General features: G+C 35.6%; 1 protein-coding gene across 7 annotated transcripts in view; it reads left to right on the top strand.

Moving 5' to 3' along the window:
• The window catches only part of ORC5 (origin recognition complex subunit 5), a 75,700-nt gene that overhangs the window by 20,451 nt on the left and 38,511 nt on the right, over window positions 1-16,738 (top strand). For 4 of the 7 annotated variants that reach the window (XM_075024803.1, XM_075024804.1, XM_075024805.1 and 1 more), the window contains 4 exons: window positions 536-588; window positions 2,808-2,920; window positions 6,447-6,494; window positions 13,259-13,369. In XM_075024803.1, coding sequence (XP_074880904.1) covers window positions 536-588; window positions 2,808-2,920; window positions 6,447-6,494; window positions 13,259-13,369 — 325 coding nt within the window. Of the gene's footprint in view, window positions 1-535; window positions 589-2,807; window positions 2,921-3,345; window positions 3,428-5,854; window positions 6,495-13,258; window positions 13,370-16,738 lie in introns of those variants that run through there. The other 3 variants (XR_012650032.1, XR_012650030.1, XR_012650031.1) reach the window with 3 other exon arrangements.

Raw genomic sequence — 16,738 nt, 5'->3', positions numbered from 1 at the left:
TTGTAGACATTCCTCACTGACAAAATGTTCCATCTTGATGTCTTCAGAGTTTTTCAGTGCAGAATGAATATTGCTTTGTTTTTTTATGTAGGCTTCAAAATTACATTATAAAGTAATCTATAATATTGTTCTCACTAGTATAAACATTCATTAAGCAGATAAAAAAGACCCCAAAACTATCAGAGTTTTCACTTTTTATCCAATTATGCATTGTTCTTGCAACTTAGAACGCTATTGATATTTGCTTACTGGTGGTAGTTGGATGGAAAGAAATCACTATATTACAATTAGCTTGTACTCACTTTTATAACTTAATATAGCATTACTTTCTGCAGCTTTTTCAAATATGCATAGTCTGCACATTATTGAAACTTATGGGCAAGGTAGTAAGACTTGGTATATTTAATTATTCTCTTACTAACTGTATCCTAGCCAGTGTCATGAAATTAAAATATACATATACCAAGCAGGTAGTTTTCTCTAAAAGACTAACAAATACTTCATCTTTATATATTTGCATTATCTTGTCTTTTAGCTCACAGTGGGAGCGCTTACAGTGTGGCAACGGAGAACCTGGGCAGTTGAAAGGTATCAGATACAATAACTCTGTAGGGGCTTGTAATGTGAAATATGTACTTTCCAGTTTGACTTGGTCATTGTTATCTGAGAACGTATGAATCAAATTATATAGATGAGGCTACCTGTTAGCATTCAGTTACAGTTCAGGGTAATCATGTTTTTTGAGAAGGTGTTCTACAAAGGACTGTTACTATTTTTTCCCCTAGCATATATCCTGGGAGTAATCTTTCCTAAGGTCGTTTGTGGGTAAAAGTAGATTTCTTTAAGTCAGTGTTTCTCATGTAAGAATGGATGAGGAATGGGCTGACTCCTGATGGTCAAGCCCATGTGTGCCAACTGGCAGAATTATCTGAGTGGGGAGAAGGGAAAATTATACCTGGTGTATTACGCTGGATTAGCACATTCCTAAACAAAACAGCTGTCCTGTGCCCTGATTTCTTGGCAAAGAGAAATGTCAGAATTGCAAGAATTCTTTCTGTTCTTTCCTTGGAGGAGTACAGCTTTGTTGATTTTATACTTTAGACAGGCTTGAAAGTTGAATCTCAATATATGTCGACCTTCATTTACAATTTAGGAAAGAATACTAAAATATTTTCCTGGCAATGTCAGTTGGTCATGGTCTTTTGACCAGTTCGTAGTTTGGGAACACTTTTGCCATATTATTTATTGTGACAAGTAATTTCTTCTTTAGATAGTAGGTAAAATAGCCACTTATTTTAAAATTGTCTTAAGATAATAGCAGTCATCAGACTGTTTGCTATACTTGCTTTATGATCAGTAATTTTTGACATTGTTGACCAAAGGATTTTGATTCATAGTGTTCTTATTAAACTCCCTCCTTCTGTGCCCAGATGATCATGAAATACTCTTGCACCTGACAACCCCAAAAAGGGAGACTTCATTTAAAATGCATTTTATAGGTTTTTTAGGTATATGTAGTAGGAAAAATTGTCTTGTTGGTAAACAGCATTTGATAATAACATGCTTAAAAAACTATTATAATAAATTTTACTGTGGATGTAAATAAGCAAATAATTCAGTGCATGATGCAATATTGGCAGTCCAGAAGAATGGAGTAGAAACAGATATTTCTGCATTAAACTAAATTGTCTATATGTGAGAATTTATTTGGTGTTGCATTTTGTAATTAACATGCAATACAAAACAATCTCTTGACTGTAAATGAAACTAAAACTGCTGTCCTTTTGTGCCTACATGAGAGGAAATTACTACTAGCTAACATTTAGGATGCTTCTCATCACACTGAGGGCTCTTAATCTTAACTTTTAAACATGTTTAATTCCTTGATCTTTATTTGCTGATATTTGTGGATTAAAGCATAAGGGTATGGGTACTTCACAGAACAGGAAACTGTCGAAGTGAAAATCTGTAAGCAAAGAAGGCACAAGAGAGACCCTTAAGTCATCTCCATAGTTAGACAACTGATGAAGTAAGGTGGTTTGATCATCCTATTCATATGCATAAGCTGTGTAAAAGAAGCAACTACAGTGACAAGAGCAGAGGAATGTAAAGGGGAAAAAATACAAAGTAAAAGTAAAAAGAGGGAAGGAAAATACTCACTAAACTGTAGTTGTATGTTTTAATGGGTGAGACTTCAGTCTTAATGAAGTATACATGTAGCAGGCTAGGTCAGCTGTATCAAGTTTAAAATTTTGAAAGCATTTTTTGTAGAAAGTAAAACTGGCTAAAAATTGTGAGATGCTGAGCTGTTTTTCTGAAGTGCAGCACTGCGCCTTTCTCCACCATGCCAGCCCCGTTCCTGGCTGAGCTCTCTGGCACAGTCTGGAGTAGCCTAGCCTGAAAGCTGGGTTTTTGAGAAAAGCTTTGCCATTGTATTAAAATACATCTTTCATCTGCCCTGTTTGCCAGAAATATTACCGTAAATGAAAGTAGCCTGGAATTATTATTTTTTTTTTTTTTTTAGGGAGATCACACCTTAGTGATTTATGAATCTCTGATGCTTCAAATACAGTTTCTGAGATGAGTCCATAAGGAGTTCAGAATGTTAGTTTTGTTTAGCTTCGTGCCATTCCTTGGCCCTTCATTGATTTTATATCTGTGATAATGGGGTTGAGAAAGTTGCCATACTCATTTAGTTACAGGAGTAGAGCAGGAGAGAAGGAAAAGAAGAATGCAAACAAGTCTAATTTGAAGTTTGTCAATATTCAGAGTGGGTTTCAACAACTCATAAACTGTTTGTTTTATAGGACTTTCTGCACATACACATGTGGAACTTCCCTATTACTCCAAATTTCTTCTAATAGCTGCTTACCTTGCCTCCTACAATCCTGTTAGGACAGATAAGAGGTTCTTTCTTAAGGTAATGAGATTTTTTTCTTAGTGCTGCTTACTGAATTCCTGCATACTGAATATCCTAGTTTAAAACTCTTCAACCATTCATTCTGAGCTGTGTTCCTGTGTGTGGTTCATTTGATTTGATCAGAAGTTTTTCTGTAGATCACATGTTGTGATTGGTAATGATCACTTAGTCATTATTAATGTCTAATAAACCCAACTTCCTGTTAATGTCAAAACATGTGTAACGCTGTTTTAGCACAAGCATTGTGCTTTGCTTTTGTAAGTTGATATAGCTCCATTTTGTAAAGATTTTAGTGGAGTGCCTGCAGTGTCCTTAGGTATAAGCCACACTTAAATTTCTGGACTAAGATAGAAACCACAACTGCATTAGCCTTTAATGAGGTAAAATGACATAGTGCATTATTAACTTATTTATACAATTTTAAGCTCTTGAAACAGAAACATACAAACAGTTCCTCTTGCAGAAGACGTGCCAGCTAATGGAACAACACGTTGTGTTGCAATGATGGTAATGCATGTTTTAGGATGAATGTCTTAATCTTCACTACCAAATCATGAGCTAAACCCCATTTTCTGTAAGTTCTTGCTGTATATAGGTTGAAATTTTTTTTCTTCTTTTCTTCTTTCGGCTATGTTGTGGTCATGCTGCAAACAAATGCTGTGGTGCCATAGTTTGTAGTCTGTCTCTTTCTTACCCAGAATCTTCATGCTCCTCAAGCCTGCCTCGTTGCACTGTTTTTGATGTCTTAATTTGACAAAATGTAGGCAGGAAGACATATCAGAAAAGTGATTGGGCAATTATGCTTTCTATGCATTTTACCAACATCAAATTTTCTACTTTATTATAGTATGTATTAATATATGCGTGTGTTTATAAATATATGGTACTCATGAAAGATAGGTGTGAACAATTCAAGAAGATGAGAGCAAGCCAAATTTGTAAAAATATGCTTGTTTTCTTCTTCCTTCTTGGAAAAAAAATTGTAGATACATGTTTTGAGAAGTTACTGCAGTTCCTAGTGATAATATACTAGTACATTTTAAGTTTAAATACAGGGTTTGTGTTTCTGCTATTATCCTACATTGACAGCTGTAGGTGTTTCACCCTTCTGTCTAGTCCTTTCCTGAGAAGACTAGAGGATTACTTACAGTAAGTGCAGATTGACAAGTTTTCTTTATGGGCAACCTTTGTTCTTTTCACTTGGCCAAAGCAATTTCTTTGTAACAGATTTATTTACTGAAGAAGTGGTTATGCCCAGATTTTTCCACATCAGTCTTGGAACTCAAAGAAACAGGAAAGCTTACAGGAGTCAAGTCAGTAAAGGACGTTATCAAAAAGTGCCACATCTTTCTTGTTTGTGTTCACTGAATAACCTGCTCAATTTTTTTCCTTTCTCCTTTTTTAGTATCTCTGAAGTTAGTTTCCACTCTTGCACATGAACCCCACTAAACTTTTGTACAATAAACATGAGCTTCTAAGTTTTTGAAGCAAGGACCATGAAGGTATTTCATTCAGTGATATTAAGTATTTTTCCCAAGAATTGGTGAAGCAGGAATTAGCTCTTCATCAGGTGCTAAAGTGAATTTCAGGAATAGCTGCATCTCAAAGCCCACCAAAACCAACACTTCTGGGGGAGGTGGTGTTCAAGTTGAGTGTTTTTGAGTCATGTGGAATGTGAAAATAGAATATGGTTTTATCAGGTTTGTAATGAGATTTCAAGTAGATTACAGAAAATTATCTTATGGAGTATTTACCTAAGGACTGCTGGACAGCAAAAGGGATGCAAACAAAAAGATGGTCATTGAGCTGCTAATCTGCACTACTGGTATAGCTGCTAGGCTATACTACAGCTAATGTCACAGTTTGTGGCAGCCTGGAATGCTGATAAAGCAATGAAGTAATAATTGGCAGCACTGCTATTAGTTATATGAAAATTCAGGAGCTTTGCAGTAGATAGAGAGAAAAATATGAAGTTGGTTTTGAAAGGTAGTCTTTAAAACAAAGAAGAATAGCTATCTATATGAAGTCTTCATTTTATCATTTTAATAGAAAACAGGATTAAAAACTAACTGAAAATTAGCTCTGAATTTCATGTGCTTGCACAGAAATAGGGCACCTGCTCACTTGCTTTGAAACACGTTTGATATAACTTAAATACACCATATGGAGATCCCAGCATAACCTTTGAAATGCATGATTGCAGTTTGTTGTAATCCATCGCTAGCATGCTGTGTAACCTCAGGCTTGATCACTTTCCCCTCCAAAAGGTCTCTTTTATCACTGTAGTCTTCTTTCCAAAGGCATGATAAAAAGATTCCTGTGCTGTCTCTGTGCGTGTGTAAGATATGTGTTAATTGAATGAACCAATTTTTTTAGTCTGGCAAATTATGTAAAGAAAACTTAAAGCACTGTCTATTACTAAGCTCTTCAGAAGTCAGTCAAGAAAAGCCACAGTTACTGAGATAGTCTTGACTTGGCTGAGTATTGAGGTCCACAAATACTAAGTACAAGATTTTAAACATGATGGAAAAAAAATTCCTTCATTTGAGGTATTTTTTCCCTGATTGATTGAGCATGGTTATAAGGTGTACTTGTTAATAAGGTATACTTCTCAAGGCTGTGGAAAAACTCATCAGGTGATATTTTGAGAAATAGCACTTAACTATGTTTAAAGAATATTATACTTGTACCTCTCCACCAATTTTACATCATTTTCATGTCTCTCTCTGTCTTTTTTTTTTTTTTTTAACCCATTCATTTGTAACATCTTGTTTACTATATTCCTGTCCTTGTCTTGCCCTCAGATTTTCAGTTGAGATCCAAGAACACTTGATTATTTTCTTTGGACAGCCCTTCCTTTCTTAATGCTGCTTTAAAGCTGCGCCTTTTTAAATTATGTTCCTTTTCCCACCCCACCTTCTGTTTGTCATTTAGCTCCTGCACCTTGAACTATCTTTGTATTTTATCGATTGAATTCCTGGTTCTCATTCTGCCAGCTTGCGTACCATCCAAATTTGAAAATGGAGCAGATAAAAGGTGAAAATTCAGATGGATTTTATGCATGGATACATTTGAAAAATGAAGTGCCCATCATTTAAACTTCTCTGGAAAAAGAAGTGAAACGTCTGTCTTTTTCATTAGACGATTGAGGATAGGAGGAGGATGGTGGCATGAAGTCATATTAAAAAAAAATTTTTACTGCCTCTTCTCATCAGTCCCTGATTAGATCAGAAAAAAAACTTATGCATGTCACCAAAAAATAATAGTGTGGTGGTTTTTGGCTTTGTACCATGTGGGACACAATGAAGCAAGAAGTAAGCCAAGTGTAATTTTAGGGCTTCTGGTAAGAAGGATCGCTGGTAGCATCAGAGACAAATACTGGAGATGTAGTAAAGAAGGAGACCCAGACTAGCATACTAACATACATAGTGTACAATTCTTTGTTGACTGTTTTGATTCTGTCTTTGCTATAGAAGGAGCATAAAATAATTTACATACGATATTTGCTCTTGTCTGTTGTTTACAGCATCATGGGAAAATTAGAAAGACCAACTTTATGAAGAAACATGAAAAGGTATGTATTGTATCTTTCTAAGCTGAGCTTGGCAACAAGTATTTTCTTTCTACTGTACTGCTGGTTTTGTGTTTTGTTTTGCCTCATTGTTTACTGTAGAAACAACAGAATTGCATAACTAACAATTATTGGTGCATTTGTTCATATGATACAAATTTCTGTATGATACACACATTTTTATTTCATTAAAATTTAACTGTAGCATAAATTTTTCTTCTAAAGCCATATTTCTGTGTATAACAAAATGTGCTGCTTAAAGCTAGGTAAAGGACATCGTACATGGAACAGCCAGATACCAGAATTTCTTTCAAAGATGCTAGAGTAATAGGTGCTTAGTAGTTTTGAAAGTCAAGTCACTTGAATTCCCAGTAAGGCATAAGAGCTTAAGTTTGTGTGTTGAGGCTTGGAAACTTTGCACTCTTGTCTGTTGTTTAGGGTTCTATCAGACTATTAACTAAACTTTTCATGGTTAGAAATAGGTAAATATCATTGATTTCAGTGGAGCTATACCAGTTTTTACTGACAGAGCCTTGATATGCTAGGAAAAGCAAATACTTCTATGTATATTTATTTAATTTATTGTAATGTAAACAGGGAAATCAAATTTTAACATTTGTAATTTGTTGACTTGTTTTTAAACAAATCTGTAAATGAAAAGCAGTGCAGACAGCACTAAATCCCTGCTGAAACAATCATTATATTCTTTTCTTCTCTCTGCTACAGCCAGTGTAAATAATATGAGAAAAATTTTAAAATTATACTTAGCCCAATAATCCTTGGCTTCTCATCCTTCCTATAGCCTTTTCCCTAATTTTCCTCCTGCCCCTGCAGGAGGACAGAGTCCTTGGCTATCCAAAGACTTTTTTCCAAGTTCTCTTATTTCTGTAGGGGGACAATTTTTGCATGTGAAAGTGTAAGTGAGCATGGTTTTACTTTAACAGTGCAATGTGTTGCACCACTAGGTAGATATTTATGTAAATTTAAGAATTCTGAAGTTTCTGAATATGTGTGTCCTGTACACATAGACCTTGTGTGTTTTGTGGCTGGCATGTGGACTCCTGAGAACTTCCAGAGCATTTAAATATTTTCAGGAGTGGTAAATTCTTGAAATACCTCCATGTCTTAATTAGTCGATAAATAATTTTCAGGAGAAGGAATAATTATTGTATCTTAGACCAAAATGTTCTTCTTTCCTTGCATTCTCTGCAGGAAAGTTGTTTTGTTTTATTCTTTCTTGGCAATAGATTTCCAACTTGGAAACAAGCAGGGAGATGGGAACAGCTAGGAACATAAAAGAAATAGGAAAATAGAGATTTGATAAAGAAATACTGAGGTCGTAATCACCTTAACTGTACCATAGAGCTTGTTCTCTTGTGTCATTATTTATGTTAAAGGGACTTGTATCCAGGTTCACTACTTAGTGTTCAGAAGTGCCTGCATTAATCATAAATTGGTTTTTATTTCATTATTGCTCCTGCAGCAAACTAAATGCTGAGTAGATACAGAAAGAGAACAGAAGGAGGTACTAAGGAAAGAACTGTAAATGAAGGTAACTCAAATGTAAATAAACATAATGTAAACAAAATTCATGGTCAAAAAGATGAGTAAGATTTCAGTTACTTTTTAAACTTTAATTAGATTAATTCTAATTCTGTAGACTTTACATTTACCCTACAACCTAAGCATTGAACTGATTCTGAAAGCATGGTTAAACATGTGTGCAGCTAAAGAAGCTTGGTTTGTTCTCCAACTGTAACAAGTAACTTGCATAATCAGGAAAGACTTCTAAGACTGCAAATGATCTAATTCTTGCACCTCTTTGTTGTATTAAAAACTAGTGTTACTTTGATGAGAATTAGAACTTCATAATCCTAATAAGTCAAATATAGTTAACAGAAAATATCTCTTGAGTTGACAGTGTTACATTAAACTCTGATTGCATGCAAGAAACAGGAGTGCGTCTTAGGGTTTAACAAACAGGACGGGAAATTTGTGGCATTTTGAGAGTACCTTTGCTTCTAGTTACAGAGCACTGGTTCTCTGCTTATGTGTTGCTTTATAGTTTACAAGTAGGGACCCTTTTGCTGTAAGTATTGATGCCAGAAACTGAAACTGCTTGTAGGTTAGAGAACAGTCTGGTCTTGCAAGTTTTTGAGGCATGGTAGCTGTGATAATGGAGAACAAGACTGCAGGTCCCAACAGGATTTTCCAGACCTATGTTCCTTTTACTGTACCTTTATAAATATTTGCACAGAGATACAGTCACCCAGATGTAAACTTATATATTTTGGTACTATGATTCTGTAGTGAGGGAACCTGAAATACAGGGATAAAGGATTACCTGTGTAGTGTTATAAATAATGGCTCACTTGCTTCAGTTGGTGTGATAGCTTGTATCAATATACCTTCCCTCAGAGGAGCTTGTCTAAAGACTGATTTACAGATCAGATTCGCCTAACTCCAAGTGGGTGCCTGCATCTAAGCTAGTGTCTTTTTATAGACAGTGCAGAGCTAGATGATGCAGTCATTGGATTGTAGGGTGTGATTCGTCTCATACTAACGTTGGTTCTATGTTCAGTCAGATGAATTGCACCATAAACTGTATTGATTAGATTTCTACTGGCTATAATGGGAACTTAGGAAACTAGTTTGGCTGTATATACCTACTTGGCAGGAAGCTAACATTAAGTGAAATAAATCCTTCCTTAAAAGTTTAGGTACAGCCAGACTAAAAATCTGTTTCTTGACTCTTAACTCTGTTCAGTCCAGAGGCCATGGGTTTTTTTTATTAGAAAAAGTAAATCTTGTGAATGAGGGGAAAAAAATGGACTTTATCATTCTATTAATTGCCTTGTTGCTGAAAGCAGCAGAATTTGTTGGGTTTCTTTGCATGATTGCCCTGGAACAATGTTTTTCCAGTTTAGTGACAAGTGAGAGATCTTCTGGTGAAGCTACTTTTGCAGGAGTATGTTTTTTTCAGATGTCAGTCCATCAGAGGATCAAATGTGTTGGTGTGGGTTATTTTACTGGAAGAGAGTTTTGTCTAGTATATCTGCTTCAACTTCAGTCTAGGATTTGTTTTGTATCAGAATTTCTAGCTTACAACTAAAGATGATTCATTTCCATAGCAACCAGGGAAGTTCAGAAATGCCTTCTGCTAAAAAAAGTGAGAAGTATAGTTCTGTCTTTTAAGTATATGCTTAAAAGGTTGAAAATTCAGCCAACTGAGGTTAAGGACTTTCTTTTGTGCAAGTAATTTAGTTTGGGTTAAGCTTTTACTCTTTAAAGAATGCTTTTGCTTCTCATTCTTGTTCATGAAATTTTGGAATGTGAACACGTGGCTCGCATTTGTGGGACAGTGAAAGACTTAGGCCAGTTAAACAGTGGGAACATGAAACTCTGTAGATAAAAAGCACAATGTATAGATAGTGGCAGCTGGGGAAAAGTCTTTTTTGAACCATTAGACAAGTGCGTTGCCAAGGTGGAAAGATGATAGAGGACTCACAGAGTTAATTTGATGGCTATAAAACTTTTTGAAGAGGTTTTCTGAATGTGGAAGGTATCTTTGTTTTTAAGTGAGCTGAGGGTCCCTTGGATTTTTATAAATACTATTTTATGTAGTATTCTGCCTTAGCTTCTTGCCGAAGATTTCTAAATGTTTCACCATGTTCTGTTTGGAGGGACTTCTAAACCGTTCCTATTCATCCAGGAATTTATTTCTGTCAAAGAAATAAAAATGAAGTGGTGCTTCTAGAAGTTACACTCTCTTAGAATTAACTCTTCTGACTTCCAGAAGAAAGCATTTCTCTCAAATAATTTGAAAGTTCAAAATAGTATTCTGTCTAATGAGAGAGCTGATAATATTAAGAGCAAGAACCTTGTGAAGTAATTGCATACTAAATACAGCTTCAGGGATTACTACATGCTAATTGTGCTTGCTAGCTGCTTGGAGTGCACACATTTTAATTACTGTATGTTTGTTGACTTTTTCTGTTGATAATAAAGAATATGCTTCACAGAACTGGTGTGTTTAGAAAGAGAAGGGCAGGGGATTGTACAGTTCATAACTTAAACCATACCTTCATTCTTGACTGAGGGTGCCGTGCTGAAGTTGTGACTACATGTTTTCAGTATTTTTCACACTGCTTTCTTTGTTAGCCAAGAGGTAGCTTTGGGGACACCTCCTGGATTTGAAAAGCTAAAGCATGTATTGGAAATAAATACTTTTTGTTTTGCTGAAGAAATGAGTGGTTGCGTTTCACTGTTGACTAACGCCATAGATGTGTTCTTGATATATTTGAGACGTGTTCTTCCCAGAAGCATTTTGAAACAAACTTCCTTTTGAAATTCCTCTTTAATCTTGGCTGCTCTGTTAGTAAGAAGAAACTAATGTACACTACATTGTCAGAACTTTTGACAGTCTGGGTCATAAATAAATCTCTGTAGTCCTAACAATGCTGCCTGAGTTGTAATACTACCCAGTTCTGCCCTATGAACTGTACTTCTCCTTTTTGTAAAATGGGTTATTTTAAACATATTTAACATTGAAAAATCAGGAACTCGTATTTCTGTGAATTCAGTTGAATTCAACGTTACTACATACGATAACCTGTAATGCCTAAAGTGTCCATTAGTGCCAGCCAAGGTGTGAAGATGATGTGTATGGTGCAAAAGAAGGGTAAGGGAGAGAATAGCTCTGTAAATGCAAAGCTGAGTAAATATGCTGTGTTCTGATAACACAGTTTGTCTGTAGCTGGCATGTAGCTCTTTATACAGCAGCTCTTACCAGCAAAGGAGCTGACCTTGGGCTCAGCCAGCTGAACTCTGCTTTAGCCAGCTAAAGTTGTGTGAGGTGGATGTACTCTGGGCCCTCATGCTCAGCGCTCTTTGGGCTGCATCTTGAATACTCTGTCCAGTTTTGCCCCCCTCCAGTACGAAACACGTATCAATAAACTGGAACAAGTTCAGCAGAGAGGTATCAAAATGGTCAGAGGCTGGAGCACTTGCCCTGCAAGGAGAGGCTGAGGGAACTGCATTTGTACAAGCTGGAGAAGGGAGGCCTAAAAACAGCCTGTTCCTGTACCTGCAAAGAGATCATTAAGGTTCTATGATACAAAGGTGGATGGTGAGAGGGTGAGAAACGACGAGTGTAAGCTGAAATGAGATGTTTATACTGGATATAAGGAAAACCTTTTTCTTTATGAGGGCAGCCAGGCAGTGACACTGGTTTCCCAGAGGGGTGGTGCAGTCTCTGTCCTTGGGGGTTTCCAAGAGTGCACTGGTAAAATCCTGAGCAACCTGGCCTGACCTCCTAGCTGACCCTGCTCTGATCAGGAGGGGTTTGACTAGAGACCTCCTAAGGTCCCTTCCAGCTGGAATGATCTTATGATTGAGTGTATTTTAAGAAAGTAGAAATATAGTAGTAAAGGCATTTCCTGTGCAAAACAGCAAGTTGAAGTGTTCTCATTTCCAATTTCCTGATCAAAAATGTTTTCTTTGTTTTTGGTATCAAAATGGTAACGTTTTCATTGTGGTATAAAGGAAGCAAAAGAGAAAATGAAAACTAAAAAGTTAAAGTCAGCCAAAAATATAAAAAAAAGAGCAATTTTGTTGGAAAAAACCACGCAGTTAATACATTTTATTCCTGCAGAGATAGTTGATTGACTTTTTTTTTTTCTTTTTTTGTAAATCAGTTTTAGAAATTGAAATTCACAGAAGAGCTGAGGTGGGTGAGGACCTCTGGTCTAGTCCAACCCCCCTGCTCAAGCAGCGTCACCTAGAGCAGGTTGCTCAGGACCATGCCCAGTTGGGTTTTGAATATCTCCAAGGATGGAGATTCCACAACCTGCCTTAGGCAGTAAGTTGTAGTGTTTAACAGCTCTCGGGGTAAAAAAAGGATTTTTTCCTATGTTTAAATATAATTTCCTATATTAGAATTGGTCCCCATTGCCAAGTTAGTCTACTCATGTTCTAGACCGTAAGGCTGTTTATTGGAGTAGTTTAGTATGGCATTTAAGATGAGGAACTCTTGTTATGATTTTGCACCTCTGTGAGAGGAATTGAAAAGACTTTGGCTAAAACAATTCAAAGAAGGTGGATATGTTGATACTTTAGCAGAATCTTCTCTTTTTGTGCTTTTTCAAAATGCAAATGCTAGTAAAATATTTGTCTTCAGTAAGCAAAACACACTAAAATATACTTAAAAGTTGTTTGATAGTTGTATAGATTTATAAAGCTATTGTTCTGTTATGTGCAGTACTTTGTAGGTGATCATGGATTATAGACTGACTGTAGACAATAGACTAAATCTAAACCTTTACATTTTTTCACTAGCTACAAACTGTGTGCTTTTAAGAAGCCCAACTTGTCTTACTGTTGATAAACTGTGAAGAAAACTATGTGCACTGTGAGAATGCCATAAAATGCGGTCTTTCCTCTTTAATCCTTAGATTGGGCAAGGTAATTTAATAGGACAAGTAAATCTATAACTAGTGACAGGAAATTTGGCATCAGATCTTCTGTTATAGCTCAAAAATGTTGCTATTTATTGTGCAGTTTGAACTCTTGCCGTGTTAAATAGAGCTCTGTCTATGTCTTTGTGATCAATAAGCATGTATTCAGTGTTTTCCATACTATGGAAGTGGCTGTGTGAAACACTACTGTGAATTATAGTGCCTCCCCAGAGACTAAAAAGATGTGAGAATAACATCGTGTGGTACTCCAGGAAAGATCTTTTGGATTGAAAAGTGTTGTTTCTGTTGCAGACCAGTAATCACCTCCTTGGGCCAAAGCCATTTCCCTTGGACAGACTGTTAGCAATATTATATAGTATTGTGGACAACAGAGTTGCTCCAACTGCAAATATATTTTCCCAGGTGAGTGTGTACTTACTTTCTTTATTTCCTTTTTAGTATCTGGAATTTTTGAAAAGGTTTTACATTGTTTTTTGTAAGTCATCATTCTAATTAAAAGTAATGAGAAAACAACCACAACAGTAATTTAAGTTGAAGGCTCAGAGTAATATTTATCTGTATTACTAGCTATGAATTCAAGACTTTCTGTGTGGTGATCAGAAACCTTCTAATAGCTAACTTTTTCCTGATCCTGGACTGTGATCTGTGCTGGTTAGTTCCTTGGCTTCTCATTGAAGTCTGTTAGCCTGTTTGTATTTCAAGTTAAGTGGCTAAAAGTTCACTGTCCTATGGCCAAAATCAGTCACATTGGAACACATGTAACATAAATGTAGTGATGAGGAAGGAGCAGAGGAAGAATAAGGTATTTGCAGGTGAAAGGTGTTTACTGTGATACATGTATCTTAGGGATAATGTTTTTCATTTGGACCAACTTGGCTTGCAGAGGAGAGTCAGTATCCTGTTTCACTAGATGGCACCATAACTATAGAGTTGAGTGGAATTAAGTAAATGTAGAGTTTTCTCTAGAGCTCTGAGTTTGTCAAGTGCAAATACTTATTCTGTATAAGTAAAGATAGGGTTTTTTTGTCAACTTGATTCTTAGATCTTTCATGTCCACCTTAGAATATCTCAATTTCTTTCCTGCTTTCCAGTTGTGCTTAACTTTTACTTATAGAAGTATTTTCTACCTTTCCTTGTTAGGTCTCAAGTTTAACCAAGGATTATTTAAATCTGATGTCTGTATTCATGTAAAGTTCTAGGAAACATATGCTCACGATACCTAAACAATTTTGCTACTGCTTTTATCATCGCTGTTCAGTGCTCACACAAATGTTTGGCAAAATTAATCTCCCAACTTTGTAGAATAACCAACCATAAATATACATATTGTAAAATCAGGCAGTAGAGAAGCTAGAGAGTTGTAGTACCTTATTTAATGAGTGGTATGTGAATATCTTTGTTAATAGTGGTGGGGACCCAGGTGCTTTACAGATGCAGTAGGCAACTTACACCTTCACATAATGTTTTCTCTCAAGCTTCTTTAGTTAAAGGTTATTATATGATCTGAGGCACGAGAAATGTAGACAACCACAAAAAATCTGTTAATACAAGCATTTACTTTTTTGTAATTAGATGAGTGGTTTTCAGCTTACAGTCTACAACCCTTGAGATGTCAATGGATTAGCTTTCAGACGTGTTCAGGAAGTGGCTGAAAAAAATCAAGTTTAGATAAGTTTATGCATCCTGTACTTGTTTCTTGCCTTTCTTCTGTCATCTCACAGCACCTCAGGAATTCACTGTGCTTTCAGAAGGAACCCTAACTCTGTATTTCAAAGCTACGTTGAAGTTTCCTATGGACAAATGCCATATGAAAGGACATCAAAGGTGGCTGAGGCAGGCAGTTTCTGACCAGCCTTTGGATGATGCCGGCAGTCTTGTAGCCACTTATAGGAACTCTGGTGTACAAAGAGCACAGGGACCTTACTGTTCATAAAAATGGATAAATTTGGTCAGCTGTATCTATTCACTTTTTTTTTTCTGGCTAGTGTCAAATGTAGCCTGAGATAAATCCTTTTTTATGAATGTTGTGTTGATTCTTTAATTTGCTGTACTGTGAAGTCTGTTGATTGAGTTGTCAGTCAAGGTATTGGTCACACTGCTTTCCTTACAGGTTGCTGGTTTTGTGTTTTGCTCTAGGTAGTGCATTTTTTGATTTAAGACACAAAGTGTTGAAGCTGAAACTCAGAATACTGAGGCAAAAGGTGGTTGTCTAGTTTAATGATGTTAGTTTATCAACAATGGTTGATCTAGGTTTATTTCAGTATGAAACGGGAGTCTTATGAGACTGTTATAGAAACTCATAAGAAAATGAGATACAATCCAAGTAGTGTTCAGATTGTTTCACTTGTGCTTTAAATCTACGGATGATCCACCACGTAGGTGCTTCTTGTTTTAAGCCTTTCTGCCTGCCTTTCTGCAAGCATTTGAAGACACTGTCACTGTGATCTTTCAACAAAATTTCATTTTTAAGATGGAAAGAGTGCAACCTTTAAGGCATAAGATGAAAGAACAGGCAAGAAGCAAAACAATTGACTGTCCAACTGCAGCTGTGAACTTTAGAGCTTTGCCTGAACTTTGATAGTCTTGGGGAGCAAATTTCAGTTTAATTTATTCAAGTAATGTAAAAGGGAATGATGATGGTGACATGACTGGGACCACTACATGGTAAAACTTTTGTGTAGGTGGTTAGCTGTACAGTCTCTTCATTTTTGGCTATCAAAACTATCTTGGTATACTTAAGTCCTGAATGTATTATATAACAGACTTTTCCTGTGTATTTTCAAAATCAGTATGTCTGCATATTGAACATGCATTCCAGAGGAGAGGAGAAATGTCATTATTCCAATGCACAGTTAAGTAGTACTGAAGACATAGTTTGTATATGGAGTGTAGTTCCCCCTTTAGTCTAAGGTGCAGAATGAAAAAAATTCAAATAAATGCTTCATCCTAATTTAGAGTGTACACTAGATGGCAGTGTTATCTGTAATCTTTATTTTTCTGACTATGCAGATTAAGCTATAAAGATAGAAGAAGATTCTAGTAAACCTTAACTGGGTTAGGGCAAAGAAGTTGAAATTCAATCTGTTAATACCAAAATAAAATTTTATATTTTTGTAATATTTTTAATTATTAAAACAATTTTTGCATTAAATTTTAGTTAAAAATTCTTGAAATGTCTAATGTAAAGTAACATAAAATACAATAGAATTTAAAATAGATTTTGGAAGTAGTTTAATCTGAGCATAATATATAATTGCATTTTTTTTCTTGGAATAGTTTAGAACAATTTATATTTCACTGATTTTTGACATTAGTTATTCTGTAAATATATTTTTAAAATAAAGTAAATATTTAGGAGCTGGGTTATCCTTAGCAGTATTGATTCATTTTATTGGTAGATACCACAAGCTTTTATTTTCTTGTTTGTGTCTACAGCATGGAAATAATTCTTGAATTGTGCAGAAGTTTAAAATGTTTTAAATCAAATATTTGGCTTCTTAACTGATTCAACATTAATTTTTATGTGCTCTTTAATTTGTAAACTGAAAAGCTGTACATGAACCAAATACTTATTAATTCTCCCCATGTTCAGTCAGAAAATAGCATGCCTTGGTTTTAAAGTTGATCAACAATCTCAGTCAAGATTCAAGAAGGACTAGCAGCTGCTTTAAGATCTGTCATGTTGCTGATTTTGTGATATTTCTTATTGCTTCGTGGTTTTTGTGCATAATTTCTATTCACATGAAAATTCTGGTTATTAGCTTTTCAAAA

This window comes from Buteo buteo, chromosome 4, assembly GCF_964188355.1.
Source record: "Buteo buteo chromosome 4, bButBut1.hap1.1, whole genome shotgun sequence".
NCBI classification, from domain to species: Eukaryota; Metazoa; Chordata; class Aves; order Accipitriformes; family Accipitridae; genus Buteo; species Buteo buteo.
This window is presented reverse-complemented; position numbering and strand designations above follow the sequence as displayed.